This window comes from Squalius cephalus, assembly GCF_949319135.1.
Source record: "Squalius cephalus genome assembly, chromosome: 25".
Lineage (NCBI taxonomy): Eukaryota > Metazoa > Chordata > Actinopteri > Cypriniformes > Leuciscidae > Squalius > Squalius cephalus.
In genome coordinates this window covers 10,504,856-10,523,047 of record NC_137146.1, presented here as the reverse complement: position 1 = coordinate 10,523,047, position 18,192 = coordinate 10,504,856, and the positions used below count along the sequence as shown (strand labels likewise).

Genomic DNA, 18,192 nt, shown 5'->3' with positions numbered 1-18,192 from the left:
TATAGTTCATATAGTTTTATTTAATTCACCTGAAATTGGATGTAATCGGCATAGACATTTAGAGGGACATGTTTAATATTCAGAGTACTGGTCAATCAATATGGGTTTTCAGTGACAGATTATTGCAATTTAAATAAAAGCCCACCACTACTATCTAGTAATATCAAACAAACCATCTGTCATAATTTTCTGCCGCATCAGGTTAAGCCAAAAGTGAGACGCAAGCACAACTTTACAATTTGGGAAAATGCTTTAATATACATCTCAAGATCAAGGATACAAATATTACTGATGGCAATGCCTTTAAAGTCACATCAACCAAGAGTTTAAACTGCATTAGCACATAATCATTGTAGGTAGTTAAAGATCCCACAGGCAATCAAGGCCTTATGAGTGCTATTCGCAACCTCTCACCCAGCGTGCCATCTTACGGCCATTACAGTAACTATCCCAGGTGTCCCTGCAAACACAAAGATCAACATAAACATGTCAAAAACGCACATGCACGACAGATCAATACACTTAGATATGATGCAATATTGAGGACAATATTGAGCTTGAGGGCAAATCTCTAAAGGAACAAGCAATGTGACAAATAAGCTCTGTCATTTGTGCTCTAGGATGTTTGTAATGAATACTTGCCATGCTTTCAGTCCTCCAGTTTTCACAATGAGCTTTGCACATGCAACTGAAGCTTTCAGGTCGTCCATAAGCAAATCTAGCAGATGGGAAACATTTATATACAAAATGTTATACTAAAGTTTTAAAATAGACACATTGAGGTCAAAACGTTTTGTCAAAATGAATTCAAGGTAATAAATTTAAAGCTGCTAAGTTTGGAAATTACCTCTGAGTAAGCGGTGCTTTATGCATCACTACACTATTGATAAAGTACAATCAATATGTTTTTGGTCATATGTAATCCATTTAAAGAAAATAAAAGTACCTGAACAGGGCACATTGCACAAGTTCTGTCCACCCTGAGTGCCATCATCACACCATTTGAAACTGTTTATCTGGAAGATTCCATAGTCTTTCCCGGTATCAGCCGTACGCACTCTGTGGGTCTTAAACCTGCTTTCCCAGTAGGCCGTGCACACATCTATTGAAATTAAGTGAAAGGTTCAAACCAAAGTAATACAATATATTATGGAAGGTTTTTCAATAGCTGGATCTACTAAAAAAATACAATCTACAATCAGATATGCCAAACATTGCAGGTCAGTGATAATGCAAATAAGAAACAAAGTACTCACAATTGCCAACAGAGAATCCCTCAAAGCCATCAAGTCCCTCTGCCTTGAAGATACGGACAACGTCACAACGCCCCAGTGTTTTGCTCTCACAAGAGGACAGCCACATCAGACACAAGACCGCAATAGACACCCTCATATCTGCACTGCTGCTCACAAATTCACTGTCAATATCTGCTATCTGAAGAGGAGTTCAGATGGAGGGTGGAAGCTGTTGAGTGGGACTATTTATAAGTGAAATGAGAGGTTTGTGTCGCAACCAATTTTCACAAGTGCATGCAGTTTGCAGTTGCTCCAGTTATTGCAGCTGAGGCAATAACTGACTTTAGGATGGTATATTTTTTTACTTCTAGAACCAATTATTTTTTTCATTTACTTTTTTCTTTAATGAGCACATCATACATCTCCTCATAAAATCGCACTGGTTGCCAATTGCATCAAATTCAAGGCACTGATGTTTGCCTACAAAACAACCACTGGCTCTGCACCACTATACCTAAACTCACTACTTCAGACTTGTGTGCCCTCCAGAAGCTTCCCAAAGAGTCACAAAATCACTTTTATGGACCTTTACCTGGTCGAATGACCTTCCTAACTCAACCTGAGCTGCTAAGTCTTTAGCCATTTTCAAGAAACGGCTTGAGACGCATCTTTTTCAATACTTGACCCATTTATACTAAAACTAATCTATATATGCAAAAGCCTCTAAGTCCGTCTAACGTTTTACTTTAATATTAACATTTTTATCAGGCTCCTATGTTTCTACCTATAAGTACCGACATTTCTGAATGGGCTGAGGTTGGAATTTAGTGAGTTTGAGGTGAAAGTATTTGATGAACGTATACTATGTGCGGAGAGCATTCACTCAATATTATTATCTCATTTTTGACATAGGTGGCTTTTAGAAGCTTTTGCATCAGAGGTCTTCATATCTAGACTGGGACTAGTCACAACACTTGCATATTGTTGCCCTATTGCTTGATTGCTCTCCTCATTTGTAAGTCGCTTTGGATAAAAGCGTCTGCTAAATAATTAAATGAAAATGTCATGCAGAGGAACTGGAAAAGATTTAGATAAAGACAACAGTGGACATAATAAGACGAAATACTCAATACAGGGGGAAAACCTCCTGTAGTCATGATGTAGCATTAGCAGCATTTAAGAAAATAAAAATGAATAAAAACCACATCAAATATATATTGCTTTTTGGATTTTATTCAGGAAATTTTCATACAGGTTTTAATATGCTATAAAAAAAAGATCTAAAACTTAATGCTAAACTACACTCTTGGTGAAACAACTGTCAACTAAAAGGCCTGAAATGACCGGACCAAAGCACGAAAGGAAAGATATGGAGACAGTTACAATGTGGAAAACTGTTGTGAAAACCCCAGCACCATAATGCAACCTAATGTGCAAATAACTGACAATAACTGCAAGGAAATGGACACGAGGAGAATGTGTCAACAAACATCTCAAACGGCCACTGTGCATAACCTCAAACAGCTCTTAGAAGGAAAAAAACAAAAACAAGACCTGCTGTTGCTTATTATTTATAATATTGCTGGTTTAATTTTCAGTAACTCTTTATTTTACAGTGTCCTTAATACACGTTACATGTAGTTACTATAATAATAACTATAATTTGTGCATAATTACATGCAACTAACCCTAAACCAAAACCTAATCCTATAGTAAGTACATGTACTTAATTATTATTACTCTGTACCTGTGTATAATTACACTGTAACACTGACACCATAAAATAAAGTGTAACCTAATTTTCATATGCATATTGTATTGCATTGTAAAACACTGACATAAGAGTATCAAAAGTGTCAAAAATATAATTTTGTTATAAATGATCTCTGAACTCTGATCTGACATCAGCTGAAATAAAACATCCTATAAAATTCAGTGAAAACAGCCCTTAGGTATCTAAGGAATCGTGAAACTTAAGTTAACATTAAACAATGTAAACTGGCATGTTTGTGTGCTTATGTGTGAACTTAAATATTTGTTTTAATTAAGTGGCAGAAAAAGCTACAAATATTATTGTAATACATTAATAAACATTCAATTATCAAAATACATTTACAAAAAAAAATATATATATAAAGAAAAAAATAAATGAATAATTTAAATACATTTAAAATAACCCCCACAATTCACTATAATATTTCAAAGTCTGTTTGTGTTCCACCTGTCACTTATTTAACATTTTATTCAGTATATTCTGTCCGAAGGCATATGAAACATTAATTAGCTTCAATAAAATGTGCTTTAGGGAACCTAATGTATAAATCACATATACATTTATGTGAAACGAATTATTTTTATTATTTACCTTTTAGTCAGCAAAGAAACGAAAAGAATAAATGATAACAATAATTGGATGTACTGTAAGAGCAAGAGGTCTCATCTTATTGACTGAACAGTGGTCCCTGCTGGAAGACAGTGGAAGGGGCGTCAAACTTCACAGCTTGTCCATTATTCAAAACCAGCACCCTGAAGGAGTAACAACAGCTCAGAAATGCCTTACTTGAATACTTGACATATAAATGACAGGATGAGTCACAGGTTAAATAAAGGACTGTAGCTCCTGACCTGTCAGTCTGCATGACAGTGAGCGGGTTCTGAGCGAGCCACAGTACGGTGCAGTCTTTAAACTCTGTGTGGATCAACTGTAGGACAAGGCCCTCTGTTTCTATGTCCACACAAGGAAGAGCCTCTTCCACAAGCAGGATTTTGACCCTTGCAAGCAAGGCTCTGGCTAAACACAGCAACCTCCTCTGGCCAAAGCTTACATAACACAAAAAACAGAAATATTTAACCCATAACAACCAATTGTTTGTTGTCCCAGTGCATAAAGGTTGCCATAGAGAAAACTATAATGTTTCATGCAGCAATAAACCAGAGCCACAGTCTAGATCTGGACACATGATTGGTTCCAGCTAGACCGTGAATCTTTTCTCACTGTAGTTTGTTTTACACACAAAATGAGCAGCCTTTATACCAAATTGTGGGAAACAATGAATTAGCTCAGTTATTTCAGTTTGCCCAAACTGCAAATTCCAGTTAAATTCCAGATTTTTAATTAAGCTTCTAAAAGCTTTTTTTCTAATAGATTTTATTTAAAATTTTTAATTCAGTATTTAATTTTTGTGATCCTGTTTTTTGCGAATTGGATTAAATAACTGTATAATTAAATTATAATTATATAATTATAATTAAATAAATAATATACTATTAATACTACATCAACCATTTATATAATAACTGTATGATGTTATACTCTGAATATTACATAAACATGTCAAATTGGCATCCAAAGATTTGCCATGATTCCCACACACCTGAGAGTGAGAGACGTTCTTTGAACAGGGTGCAGCAGCTGAGCAGGCAATTGTTGAACACGTTCCTTGAGATGGCAGATCTCCAAAGCCAGCCACACCTGCGCGTCAGTATGCTGAGCGAATGGGTCCAGGTTAGCCCTTAGGGGTCCCGAGAACAGTACAGGAACCTGTGACACATGGGACACCATAACTCATTAAAGAAAACAATAACTGAATAATGCTTGTTACTGGTGGAGCCTGGGTAAAGAAAGTTTAACATTATACACATTATTCGACGGCATTCCTTCAACCACACCCAGTAAAATAGTTCTGTTACCTGTCAACACTCCTTCCCCTCCAGACTTTGACTGATTTTGCTCTGGCTGGATCGAACTAGTTTGATCTCATTCTCTTGTATGCATTGCATTGCAGATCTAATATTGTTGGTCTAACCTGAGAAATGATTTGCAGACGGCTACGAAGGTCATGTAGACTCATGAGGGTAATGTTTACATCGTCGATCAGCACAGCACCACTCCTGGCCTCCACTGTCCGGAACAGACAGCTAACCAAGCGATCGGTGTCTGCTTTCCCCCTGCTTATAACTCCAATCTGTGGACACACGCAAACACACCAAAAATCAACCTGAGATTTAAATTAGGGATGGCTTGATACCACTTACTCATGTCCGATACAGATATCGATCCCACAACCTTGACGCCAAGTCACCAACCCAATTTTTTTTTTCTTGATCAGTTTATAATATCTATACCTCACTAATTACACATTACTACATTATAAATAAAGAGAAAATTCTACACACACACATATACATACATGTATATAAAGAGAGCGAAGATATACTGTGTGTGCGCAACACTGAGAGTACTGCATCTGTCTAGCAGTTTATTGAGCCTTTTTCTGTTGTAAATTTCAGTTACTGTGTGAATACTGTCCAATGTCATCCGATAGCGAGTACCATACCATTCAGAATCAATAATAAATAAATTAGTGATTTTTTCATCACTAATTACAGTGATGAAAAATATAATAGTTTTAAACAGAAGAACACCTTTATGTTCAGTTATGCGTGATAATGGGAACATTGGAACTGTCACAGCCGAACAAGACACGGTGTTTGAAGATGAAGGTTGACTGACAGCTCGCAGAGGAGGGAAGAATTTCCGTGAAATAATTCAACCAATTAATTTGGATCGGTCCCGTACTGACAGATACCTGATCTGGCAAAAAAGGTCCGTATAGGACCAATACCGATATTGAGTATTGGATCGCCGCATCCCTAATTTAAATACTGATATATTCAGTATGCAAATAAAATAAACAGATTTAAATGTATCATCAGCTAATCTTAAATTATTCAAATTATTATTATAATGAATAAAAAATGAATAATACATGAAAAACAAATACAAACAAATCTATCATTATTATAAATATTTTATGTATTTGTTATTTATGAATAAATGAATAAATATAAAATAATAAATAGTTAGATAAATGAGTTCAGAATACCTTTTCCCCTTTTAAAATGGTGAGATTAATTCCTCTAAGAGCTGGTGTGCAGTTAGAGGAGGCTTCGGACTCATAGTTCCTGAACTTCACCTCTCCATGCCGGGGCCAGTCAAAGGGTGGTCTGTGGGTGACTGTCCATTCTGCCTGAGGTAAAAGAGGGCATTTATGACATATATGACATCCAATGATACTAAAAAAAAATGAGAGTCATCCTTTTGGGAACTATGAATTTGACCATGTAGGGTTATGTGTAAGGTGTGATTGCGCAAGCACAATGGAAGGAGTTTTTAGGTGTTAAATAAGTATTATGTTACCCTGTACCTCCTTTTCTACTTTGGCAAATTCACAAAATCTTTGCATGCTCAGCATGTCAATGTTGATATCAGAGGCGGCCTGAGGGTAACGGCGAAGAGCGTCTTTAATCTGTAACAAAATGTTTTCATAATCGTTATGAATTATTCAAACTCAGATTAGGTATCAGTACAGATAAACTTACATTAAAGGCACAGATCAAAGCCAGAGCCACGAGCCCCGAGTCAGGTTGAGTTTCAAGCAGGATCAGACTGACCAGGAACAGCACAATCCCAGCAACGCCATCAAACTGCAACACAGCCCAACTGCACACAGAAATATTGCTTTTGGTCATAAAGCAATCACATTAATCAAAGCTGTATATGCTGCAATAAACGTGACAGTTATTTGACAGGTTTAGTAGAGAACATTTACATTTAAAACTTAGTTTTACTGCAAAGATATGTAAAATAATATTTTATTGGCTTGAAAATACAACATACTCAAAAAACAAAAACAGTTGCAAAAGCTAATATATCAGTCACAGATGCATTTTACACGATATTACACTCAAATGGCGCCACCTAGTGTAGCGTAGTTCTCATTGTTTTCAGGTGGCAGGTCAAAACAAAAATTGCAGAACACCTTAAACACAAATCTCTTTCTGTCCACAGACGAATACACAAAATTCAGTTTGAGATTTAAACATGGATATTTTCAGTACATAAATAAATGTTTATTATCAGTATATCTCAAATAAATTATGTAAATATGATCTATAGACTTTTATAACTAATAATAACAATAAAAGGCAATAAGAAAAACCGTTACAAAAGCTAAAACATCAGCACCAGCACCAGTTATGTTATTGAAGTGGGACAACAAAAACAGTTCATCAAAATGAACATTAACACAATCAGTTAATTCCTTGTTGATTAATTAGTTGATTTAACTCAGTGTTAAATGGTTTAATTCAATATGCTTTTTGTCAATTATAATTTTTTTTTTTTACTCAGCTAATTGTTAACTTGCAGACCTTTCCGGAATCCTTCACAAATCACCAGCATAAACAAAATGTATGTAAAAACCTTTTTTAACCTTTCGGTGATGATTCTGTTGTACTTGACCAGCAGGTTTTGATGTGAGGCTTGGAGGCAGTGCGTCAGACACACCTGCCTGTGTTTTGGCCCAGAAAGTGGAACTTCAACACAATGTGTCACACACTCCAGAGAAGTAACTAAAACAACAGGGTTTGCCTCAATGTGTCTGATTCGTATGTGACCTGAAGAAAAATGAGACTGAAAAGGGGGGGGCGGAGGGTTAGATGGTGGTTTATGTACTGTACAAACCTTCAGGTCAAACATTCATGGGAAATTGACGTACCTGAATACGGAGGAAGAGCATTATCAGCGGGCACACAGCTAGGCTGAAAACTGGCATGATGAAGATGATCAAAGTGGTGGTGCTCAATATGTCCAAAAGACTCCTCAACCAGCTGTGCAAATGTTTGGCCAGTTCTTCATCAACCACTTGCATATCCTAAGCCAATATGAGAACACAATTAGAATTGTTTGGTGTTGTTGAAATGGGATAAAATCAGATCTATGTTGGATTTCCATCATATTTGCTTGTGTCTGTTATTTAATATAATATCTACTTCCCCGAGGACACAACAGTGATGACCTGCTACTTGTGGGAATCAATATTTTCAGGTCACAAGCTTTGACCTCTGCTCTACATCGCCCTCTGGAGGATGACACTCACCTGAGTGAATGATTGCAGTGACCATCTGGTGTCTGTCTTCGGGGAATGTACAGGCAGGTGAAGAACATCTGACAGCAGCTCAGAGTGTAGCGTATGAGAAGCCCTGAGAGAACCGCAGGTCAGACAGTAGGCGGCACAGCACACAAGCAAGGCTGCAATACAAAAGCACATAAATAAGCTAAGAAGAAACACAAACTCTTGACTATGAAACTACAGGCTGACAACAACCTTGCAGGAGTCCGAGCAGTGCGTACGCAGACAGTCGCGAGTTTCTGAGCTCTCTCCACTCCTCCAGGCCTTGAACTTCTTTGGCTTCACCCGTCCACACGCTCAGGACGGCATCCTGTGCTAAACTAACAGCGCACACAGACAAGTAGACCAGCGAGGTAACTGACACCCAGTGCCAGCCAAAAGCCCTCAGATATAGCCTGCGGGCCTCTCCACTGCCCTGGAATTACAAAACCACATCACTACACAATATTCACAGCAAGAGGAGTTAAACTGTATCATCAAGCCATTATTTACAGAAAATCTTGCTTTTATTTTATGGTCACTTGGACACTGCTATTTAAAAAGTATGTTAGTAGACATAAGTGGAACAGAGTGAGTAAAACATTTTAATTTTGAATGATTTATTTATTTGACAGACACTTATGACTTATAAATGAGGAATAAAACAAAGCTTATTTAGATTTTTTTTTTTTAAATATGATTGTTTTCTTTAAAATTATTACATTAAGTAAAATAAAAAGAATAAATAAGAAAAAAATGCATTTATTTGAAAAAATAATTAAAATGACCATAAACATTATCATTTTTGGTACATACTTTTTGGAATAGAGAGTGATCTCGTTTCTCGTCAGAATTACTGATCTTATCTTTACACCTGTAAAAATCAAAACATCAAGAATATTTGTACAATGTATTAAGGTTAATTCTGCATTGCATGCATGAACACAACAAAACCACAGGGTGGGTGGAGAAATAAGATGTAGCTTGTTGATGATTATGCCACAAGAAGCTCATTAATCTGGAATAAAAAGGGAATGCCGGAATGCCCTGTTCAGTTAGACTAGAGGTTTTCTTTCCCATGAGGTTTTATCAGGCGCCATCATCCTGTGACCAACAATCCCTGTCTGTGATTCTGTGGATATCATCCTTTCTTAATCCACTGAAGGTGAGTTGAGGTGAACCCATGACCAGTTTATTTGCATAATCCAAAGTGAACAAAATAAGACGATGACTGGAATTAAACTAGACTTAGAACATAACGAATATGAATATGACTTAACTAACATCAGAATACACAAACAACAATACTCAACCAGGAAACATGGCAAACATGAGGGCTTAAATACACGAACAAGGGAAAACACAAGACAACAACAACCAATAGAGTGGTGCAGGTATGACATCAGAGCCCGGAGGTCTATGGGGTTATATAATGGGGTTTTTCAATGTATGAGTATATTAAAGCTTGTGGTAAACATAACGACTATACTTTGATGTTTTTTTCTACAACATAAATTACACACACCCATAGCGAAAAAACTAATTGTGATCATTTTTGAATACGTACATTTTTTACAAGTAACTACATAAGACAGCTTGGGGTGCGAGTCTGTGCAAGCAGTATGTTTACCACAGGCTTTATTTTATTCAGTAATTGAAAAACCCCATTGTAAAACCCCATAGGAAAATTTCCGGTTCTGAAGTCATACCTGCACCACTCTATGTTGGAACTAATGAACATGAACCTATTAAATGGCAGAACTGATAACAGGATTGGACAGTAAAGCAATGAGAACATGACACATGAACTAAAGAACCAATGACAAGATCACATAAGAGGAACAGGAAATCAATGATATTAACAGATTTCATGCAATGACGAAGCTGGCAGAGCAGGTGGCCACCAAGGTGAAGCAGGCGGAGCTGGACAACACCAAGGCAGTGCTGAAGACCACCAAGGTGGAGCAGGAAACCATTGAGGGGTCATGGAACTATGGCGGTGCATGCTGAGTTGGAGACCATGGCAGAACTGAAACACGGAGCTCAGAGAGTCCAGAAATGGTCTCCGTGGCCGTGACAGGAAGTACAAATAGTTCAATGGCGGCCTCTAAAGGCCAATTCACACTGCACAGACAACCACCAACAAACTTCGATTCAGAGTGAGTGAAGTCTGACTGGGGGAAAAAATGGATGGTCCTGTAACCACAATCCAAATTTTACAGTTACAAATGTCTTTGCGTGTCATTCTTCGCCCGAAAAAACGCGAGCAAAACGAAAGAGGCTGTGGGTGAAGCCGTGGTTGCTGCGAAGGGGAAGACGGGGCGCCTTCTCGAATTTATGCAAAGAACTGCAGTCAGAAGATTTACAAAGCTTTAAAAATTTTGCTCGGGTGATCCCTAATCAATTTCAGCATCTACTTCAGATGATGACACCAATCATTCAATGGCAAAATACAAATTTCAAAGATGCCATTTCACCTAGTGAACGCCTAATGATAACTCTTCGCTTCTTGGCAACAGGTAACGCAATGGCCTATGTTTCATCTTCCAACAATTTAAGTTATTAGCGGTGCTGATATGGTATTTATACAAGATATAAGTTTAAATTTTCAATATTGCAATTCTAAAAACGTTTCTTGTTTTTATATTCACAGGAATCCTTTCGTCGCATTGAATGCTCAACTATAAGTGAATACTCTCCAAGACGGTCATTTTGACATATTTTTGTGTGCATCTGATTGTTTCGTAAGTATAATTTGCTTGTCTAGTTGTGGTGCGTTTCGGAGCACACACACAGAAAGCCGCCTTGAAGATGGAAATCGCATCTCTTTTGATTATTGTGCTTTTAATAGCTCTTTTTATTATCAAACACATCCTGCAATATAGCAACAGTAAAGACTTCATTTCACAATCACAGATTGTGCTGATTCTGACATTAAGTTTGGGTTTTAGGGAGAAATGACAGCGCACCGCTGTGAAGGGAAGCAAGAATGCTGCCTATTTTTTTTATAGTTTTACCTCAAATATCTTCTTTTTATAGTCTTTGGAAGCCAAAATTGAAATTGAAAATAAAATTAGATTAATTTCACAGGCCTCAAGTGTAACCAAACATTTGAATGTTTGGTTCTCTCGGCCATCGTCACTAGCCCATCCTTAATTACTACCTTGTAACATGCATACTGCTGATATTTGCCATATCGCTCTGTGTTATCGACCAGGTAGAACAAGTATCCAAACCTCTATAGATAGATTCACAAATAACCTGCCTGATCTGTCTCAGATGTTCAGTGTACCCAAGCACAGAAATTAACTTGATGAAATCACTAGCAGTATGGGCACTATCTTCTATAGCACCTGTGCCAACCAACCCCATTGCATGTGCCAACTAACCCACATGCTGGGGCTGGTTGGCACAAGTGCACAATATGACTTTAATGATGAATAAAACATTTTTAGGAATCATTTGTGTATCTGTTGATTAGCTGAGATCTTAACCTTTCAGTTGTTACTGGTTAGACTATTTTAACATATAGCATGACTGAGAAATATGAGTGTGCCAAACAACCCCACTTTCCCCTTTTAATAGGTAATTTTATTTGTACATTTTTTATTTATATATTTATTTATGTAGATATTTTTGTGGACCTATTTATTTATTCATTAATTTGTGTATTTATTTATTGGTTTTACAGGTTTTGTCCTCCATATGTAACAGAACTACCACAATAAAAATTACAATTCATAAACGCAGGGCAGCCTAATTCAACATGTAAATAAAACACAGTCATCGGATGTGCGGAGCCAGGACTGTTTGCATTATGCATGATAAATAAGTCCTATTTCACTAGTAAAACATTCGCAACTCCAATTAAACAATAGGCTAAATAAATTAAATGTTCAATAGGCTAACTAATATCTGCTGATCATTTGGAATAAAAATATGCGGAAAACTGAAACAATAGCAAACGAAACGCGGCTCATTGGTTTATTATGCTGCTGTTACGAAAATTGAACATTTACAAGAATACAATCTATACCCTAGCCTGGCTAACGTCAGACCTCGTCTCATTGAGACGTGGTCTGGGAACCACATGTTCATTTTCTCGTATTTGAGGCGTGGTTTCCGAATGCCCAGAGCCGTTTATTGGGTGCTACGAATGTCTATCAAATGCGCCTGTACGTAGCTCATAGCCAATCGTTTCAATTATACCAGATGACGTATGTAGAGCGACAGAAATTCGACGAGGAAGAAGACGAAATAAACTTGCGTTCTAAACTACTTAGAACACTATCTAAGGCTGCATCGAAAGGTAACTTCGCGTCTGATGCCATATTGGATCCATAGATATAAACAAACTTCTTCGGTGTGTCGCATAGATGTCGTCATCGTCTTGCTGCTCCCTCCCCGTTCTGTGATTGGTTCCCTTTTTGAGGGGAAAATCTGGTCCATGGTGTCCAGGCTGCCTAGCAGCGTGAATAAAATCACGTTGCGCGCAAGGCAGCATGGGGAAACCCAGGCTATCTATACCCCAAACCCCCTGCTCTCCCTGGTGCTTGTTTGAAATGCTCACCAATTTCATTTCTCAAGCCGAACTCTTTTGCCGCCGGGAAGTATATGGAGCGAATTATGTGCCATAATTCAACAAACCAATCCAGCATTTCGCAAACAAACTCGATCTACTTCGCAAAGGAAAACTCGACTCGCAAACAAACTCGATCTGCTTTGCAAAGGAAAACTCGACTCGCAAACAAACAGAAAGCAATGTGCAAGTACAAAGGTCAGTTTCAGTGAAAATGCAGTAGAGTAACAAATATGTATTGTGTTTTACAAATATAAATAAATGAGCCAAGATAATACTTCACAAATAAATACAAACCATCCTACAAATTGCATGTAACCTTTGAACAAATACCAAGCATACAAATGCATAATGCATATCTGTCTGTTATGATTGTGTGACACTTGGCTTTTTATGAGATCTCTCGGCTCGATTTTCTCACAAATGTGTCCAGGCAGATTTTCTCACAAATGCATTTGAACAACTTCCTCTTCTAAAACAGTAGATGGCGCTAAACTAGGGGATTAATTTAGTGCTAGTCTCCCGGGAGAAGCACTGATTTGAAACTTGCCTTTGCCTACAGCTGAGGAGAACAGGTGAGTTTCTGTCTTACTTTATCTAGCCTATAATTAACCTTTTTGAGGTTTTCTTTTGCAAAAAGTTTATTACATATCTAGACAGATTAGCGCTTAGCAATTCACTCTCTCTAGGATAGGGGAATCTATAAACTGAAAGCTCTGCCATCATGTGTTTCTTTTTTACATTTTTGTAAAAACGTTACATTTACTGAACAAGTCTATTAATTTTGTTCTCATAAATTATTGAGAACATTTCATTTAATTGAAAGGAGGTTCTCACTTATTTATTTATTTAGTTGGAATTCAGTCAGCTTAAGTGTTAATAAAATAATTAATGAACAAAACAAACAATAGGCTATAGGCTACAATTGTTTCTTAACTTGCCTGTGATGTATGCAGTGCCCAAATTATTATTTTGAACAGACAAATGAAACCCGCCTCTCAATTAAATGAAATGTTCTCATTAATTTATGGAGAACGAAAGAAATAGATTCATTCAGTGTAGACATAATCACTAATTTAGTTATTTCGCATGCATCCGATGTAGAAAAAAATTCTACATCGGACCGTCCTTTGGGACGGCAAACCGCCTCTCACGCTCCCCCCGTTTCTTCCCTCGTCGAGCCTCGACGGAAGAAGCACGCGGGTAGATGTTCACGCGGGTAGATGTTCGCGCGGCTATCTCTCTTTACGACACAAGAGAGCTACCCCCATAGACATAATAATGGCTACCCCGCCCTCCGTTTTTCTTGCCCGCTTCCTTCCCTCATTGAGCAGCGACGGAAGAAGCGCGCGGTTAGATGTGCATGTGGCTATCTCTCTTTACGACACAAGAGAGCTGCCGCTCCCTTCCATTCTGTTCATCACGCAGAACTTTCTCCGTGATTCAGACATAACAGCGCGGTTTTCATGCCGGGAATCAACCACGCTGAAACTGTTCTCTCTCACTGCAAGAACAAGCTGCCATTCTAAGTACTATAAGAGCTCTTATCTGTCATTCCCTCTCCCTGTGGCTCAGTGGTAGATTCTAAGACTTTCACGCCAGAGACCTGAGTTTGAATCTCGGCTCTGCTGAATCTTTTCACCAAATCGATCGAGCTCACGCCGGCCCCGCCCCCGCGTGACTCACTCTCTTTGGGCAACGTTCGAAAAAGGGGTTGGTCGGCCTCAACGTTTGACCCCGCCCCCCATCTAAACCCATCTTTTTTTTCTGTGGATCTGGAAGACGCTTACTTTCACATTCAGCCCCTCGTCACAGGCCATTCTTGAGATTTGCCTTCCAGGGGCAGGCTTATCAGTACACAGTTCTGCCGTTCGGCCTGTCTCTAGCACCCCGTACATTTACGAAGTGCATGGACGCGGTGCTTTCTCCTCTGAGGCACCAGGGAGTGCGCGTGCTGAACTATCTCGATGATTGGCTGATTCTGGCACAGTCGAGAGCCGAACTATTACGACACAGAGCTTTGATTCTCAGCCATCTGCAATGCCTGGGTCTCAAAATCAATTTATCCAAGAGCAAACTGAGTCCAAGCCAGAGTGTGATCTTTCTGGGCACAGTTATCGACTATGAATATGAAAGCGCGGCTCACACCAGAGCGCGCCCTCTCTATTCAACAGCTGGCAGCCTCCTTCAAGGCAGGCGAGTGCTCACGCCTGAAAAAGTTTCAGAAATTTCTCGGTGTCATGGCAGCCGATTCGTCAGAACTCCGTGCCTTGCGCCCACTGCAACACTGGCTCAAGCGTCGTGTGCCAGCCCGTGCATGGCCGTCAAGCAGCCTGCGAGTCATGGTGAATCACGGTTGTTTGTGGACCCTGATTCCCTGGCAGGCTCAAGACCTGGTACCTCGAGGGCGTGACCGCGGGGGTGATTTCCACATGGAAAGTGGTTTTCACAGACGCCTCCAAACGAGGTTGGGGAGCGTTGCATGAGGGCAAGCCTGTCTCCGGCCTCTGGCCGAGCACGGAGCAGAACTTACATATCAACTGCCTGGAAATGAAAGCAGTGTGTTTGGCCCTCAAAGCGTTTCTGCCAAACGTCAGGGGGCACCAGGCGGTGTCAGGTCGGGCAGCCTGTATGCCCTGGCGAGGGACCTCCTCATGTGGGTGCAAGCCAACCTGAGCTCTCTGAGAGCAGCACATATCCCTAGCATTCAGAACACGGGTGCGGATATGCTGTCACGGGGCAACACTCCCCAAGGCCCCTGAACCCTTAGACGGTGCGTCTGATATGGAGGATGTTTGGCAAGGCCGAGATCGACCTTTTCGCCTCAAGGGAAAACACTCACTGCGCAATGTTCTTCTCAACGGGTACACAGGGACATTCCTGACAAGGTCCTAAACAGTATGTGTGAAATGGGCTTTACAACACACACCGCATACGCATTGCACGCGGAATATGTGTGAAACGGGCATTACAACCTTCAAAAAGTTATTTCTTTATTTCCTGATTCAATCATAGGCTCATTCTTATGTACAAGAGCAATTACACATTCTTCAAAAAAGGTGCTTTAAATCTCTTTGTGGCGAGCGGGAGATGACAGGGAAAAATAAACCCTATAAATAAATAAATGCAGTGCTAAAGCGCCAGACTTTGACAAACCGACCACGCCACCCAGGGGGCTTAATACCAGGGAATCGCCCCAATCAAACTAGGAGCACCCAAGACTCGCAGGCCTGTATCAGTTGGAGTCAGGCATAGGTTAGGTTGAATTTTATTCAATAAAATGATTCAAACAATCACATTAACAATGAAAACAAAACAAACCATCAACAATGGAGAGATAATCAAAAGTGGACACTTCCTTCCTACAGAAATTGTAATTATTTAACTGTAATTATTATTACAAACGTCCTGTGGTAAAATTACATTACCTCTCCATGTTAAACTTGTCCCGTCCGAATAGTGCTGTTAAAGCTAAACTCTGCATGAAGAGGAATAAACGCCTCAGAGCTATGGCCATTACTTTAAACTATATATCTCAGTTCATATTCCATGAAGCTACATAGCATTTAATTTAATATTATTTTTGAGATTTTTTTTTTTCAATGAAAATTTCTTTAAAGTTGCAAATTCACCCTAATAGACCATAATCTCTTTAAACATCACAAAATAGCCATGTCAGTAACTTTCTCATAAACACTATGGTCTGGTTTCAAAGACAGGGCTTAGATAAAGCCAGGATTAGGCCATAGTTCAATTAGGACATTTAAGAAGCTTTTTATAAACGTGATTTAGAAAAAATCTTTACTGGTGTGAATCTTGAGACAAAACAATGGAACTGACATATTTTAAGATATGTCAGTGCAAGTTGCTTTCATTTATGACTTCTCAAACATGCATTTTAGACTGGGATAGGCTTAAGCCTTGCCTGTGAAACCGGGGGAATGTGTTTTTGTGATCATGTTTCAGTTGGAACAGGCTCAACTAAATGGAGATCAGTTAAATTCCTGAAATGAAAAGTGATTCATCTGTGTGACGACGCATCAGCTACTAGCAGCTCATTGAAGTGCGATGGAGTGGAAAACAAGCACGCCCTTTTTTTCAGCTATTCCCAGGAAAATGAATCACAAAAATAACATGATACACAGTCTGATTTCCTTGACTTTTAAACCTTTATTTTAAAAAAACGTATGTGGCAAGGGGGGCGTGGTCTTGCGAGGTCTGTCTGTGACAGGACAGGAGAGAGGATCGGGAGACAGGTGCGGCGTAAAGGCGGGCATACACTGTGCGATGTCTGTGCGATTTCAGCAAGGTACCTACTCACACTGAACGAGTAGATCGCATGCGATGTAAAGCCAAAGCTCAGGATTTATGTGCTCACACTATACGGTCCGAACGTCGAGCTGCGACTTCACTGCTCACACACTATAGCCTACGTGTGAAATATGCGCGAATCAGCGCGATAAACCCTCGTGCCGGGGTTGTGCGTGCCTATAGACGATATCATGTATCCAGAGATATTGTCAAAACAACCATCAGCCAAAGCCCGTCTACGGAAAGCCTGTTCACTCCAATGCCCTATTAAGTCCTATTGGTTGTAGTTCCAATCAGAGTTCCACTGGGGGCGCTCGCCATGAGTGCAAAATGAATGGGAGTCAATGGGGCTAGACGGCTAAATTTGTCTCCCTCACCCGATTGCCGGTTTTGCAAGTTCAACATTGGTTATAGATCGAAAGTTGAATGAACGAGTACTTATTTCTTTTCGATTTCTTACAGGTTGAGTTGTTGTTGCCCATAACACGCTAGCATTCTGCTAATGACGTCAGCATTCTGACGTCATTGACATTTTGAAAGACTTTTTAAAGCAAATAAGTGACTCTAAAAAATCTAACACCAAGCAATGTATAATTTCTTTGCATCCCCTTTCGAAAACAACATTCAAATTACTAGACAAAAAATTATATCCTAAGAAAAGTGGATTTTGAGCGGTATAGCTCCATAGACCTCCATTCATTCTGCACTCGTCATGTGTGCGCGCTCATATGGAACAAGAGTGGAACTGCAACCGGAAGTTTATTGAGTGGCACTTCTCCCCTCATTAGACTTTCTCTGCATCAGTTTAGCCTGGGTTTTCCCATGCTGCCTTCCGCGCAGCGCGATTTTATTCACGCTACTAGGCAGCCTGGACACCATGGACCAGATTTTCCCCTCAAAAAGGGAACCAATCACAGAACGGGGAGGGAGCAGCAAGACGATGACGACGTCTGTGCGACACACCGAAGCAGTTTGTTTATATCATAGACTGTAAAAAATATGGATAAAGCGTCTGTGACGTCACCCAGACTTTCTGAAGAACTGTTCTGAGGCCGTTTATGGGGGGTATGGGCGGCGCCATCTTGGAAAATCTTGGGAAATCCTAACCCCGCCC

At 39.5% G+C, this 18,192-nt stretch overlaps 2 protein-coding genes across 3 annotated transcripts in view; both read right to left on the bottom strand.

The window, feature by feature from the left end:
- Nucleotide 1: 1 nt before the first annotated feature.
- Nucleotides 2–1,446, bottom strand: lyz (lysozyme). The gene is made up of 4 exons (XM_079862879.1): nucleotides 1,257–1,446; nucleotides 947–1,102; nucleotides 643–718; nucleotides 2–460 (listed from the first exon to the last, which is right to left on the bottom strand). Exons 1-4 carry the CDS (start codon nucleotides 1,390–1,392, stop codon nucleotides 397–399), a joined length of 432 nt encoding a protein of 143 aa, XP_079719005.1. The 5' UTR covers nucleotides 1,393–1,446; the 3' UTR covers nucleotides 2–396.
- A 910-nt stretch (nucleotides 1,447–2,356) lies between these two features.
- abcc13 (ATP-binding cassette, sub-family C (CFTR/MRP), member 13) overlaps nucleotides 2,357–18,192 on the bottom strand; it is a 51,965-nt gene continuing 36,129 nt past the window's right edge. For both annotated transcript variants that reach the window (XM_079863559.1, XM_079863558.1), the window contains 12 exons: nucleotides 9,005–9,062; nucleotides 8,405–8,624; nucleotides 8,177–8,328; nucleotides 7,796–7,951; nucleotides 7,511–7,710; nucleotides 6,618–6,738; nucleotides 6,443–6,544; nucleotides 6,122–6,265; nucleotides 5,042–5,200; nucleotides 4,610–4,776; nucleotides 3,861–4,055; nucleotides 2,357–3,761 (listed from right to left, as the gene is read on the bottom strand). In XM_079863559.1, coding sequence (XP_079719685.1) covers nucleotides 3,677–3,761; nucleotides 3,861–4,055; nucleotides 4,610–4,776; nucleotides 5,042–5,200; nucleotides 6,122–6,265; nucleotides 6,443–6,544; nucleotides 6,618–6,738; nucleotides 7,511–7,710; nucleotides 7,796–7,951; nucleotides 8,177–8,328; nucleotides 8,405–8,624; nucleotides 9,005–9,062 — 1,759 coding nt within the window. In that variant the 3' untranslated portion in view covers nucleotides 2,357–3,676. The remainder of the gene's footprint in view (nucleotides 3,762–3,860; nucleotides 4,056–4,609; nucleotides 4,777–5,041; nucleotides 5,201–6,121; nucleotides 6,266–6,442; nucleotides 6,545–6,617; nucleotides 6,739–7,510; nucleotides 7,711–7,795; nucleotides 7,952–8,176; nucleotides 8,329–8,404; nucleotides 8,625–9,004; nucleotides 9,063–18,192) is intronic.

What these genes read in the sequence shown, in the direction of transcription:
- lyz (XM_079862879.1), bottom strand. Translation starts at nt 1,392, where the DNA reads ATGAGGGTGTCTATTGCGGTCTTGTGTCTGATGTGGCTGTCCTCTTGT. An exon ending in GGGATTCTCTGTTGGCAATT is followed by an intron (nt 1,103 to 1,256) that starts GTGAGTACTTTG and finishes TAATTTCAATAG; the next exon opens with ATGTGTGCACGGCCTACTGG. An exon ending in GTGCAATGTGCCCTGTTCAG is followed by an intron (nt 719 to 946) that starts GTACTTTTATTT and finishes CCCATCTGCTAG; the next exon opens with ATTTGCTTATGGACGACCTG.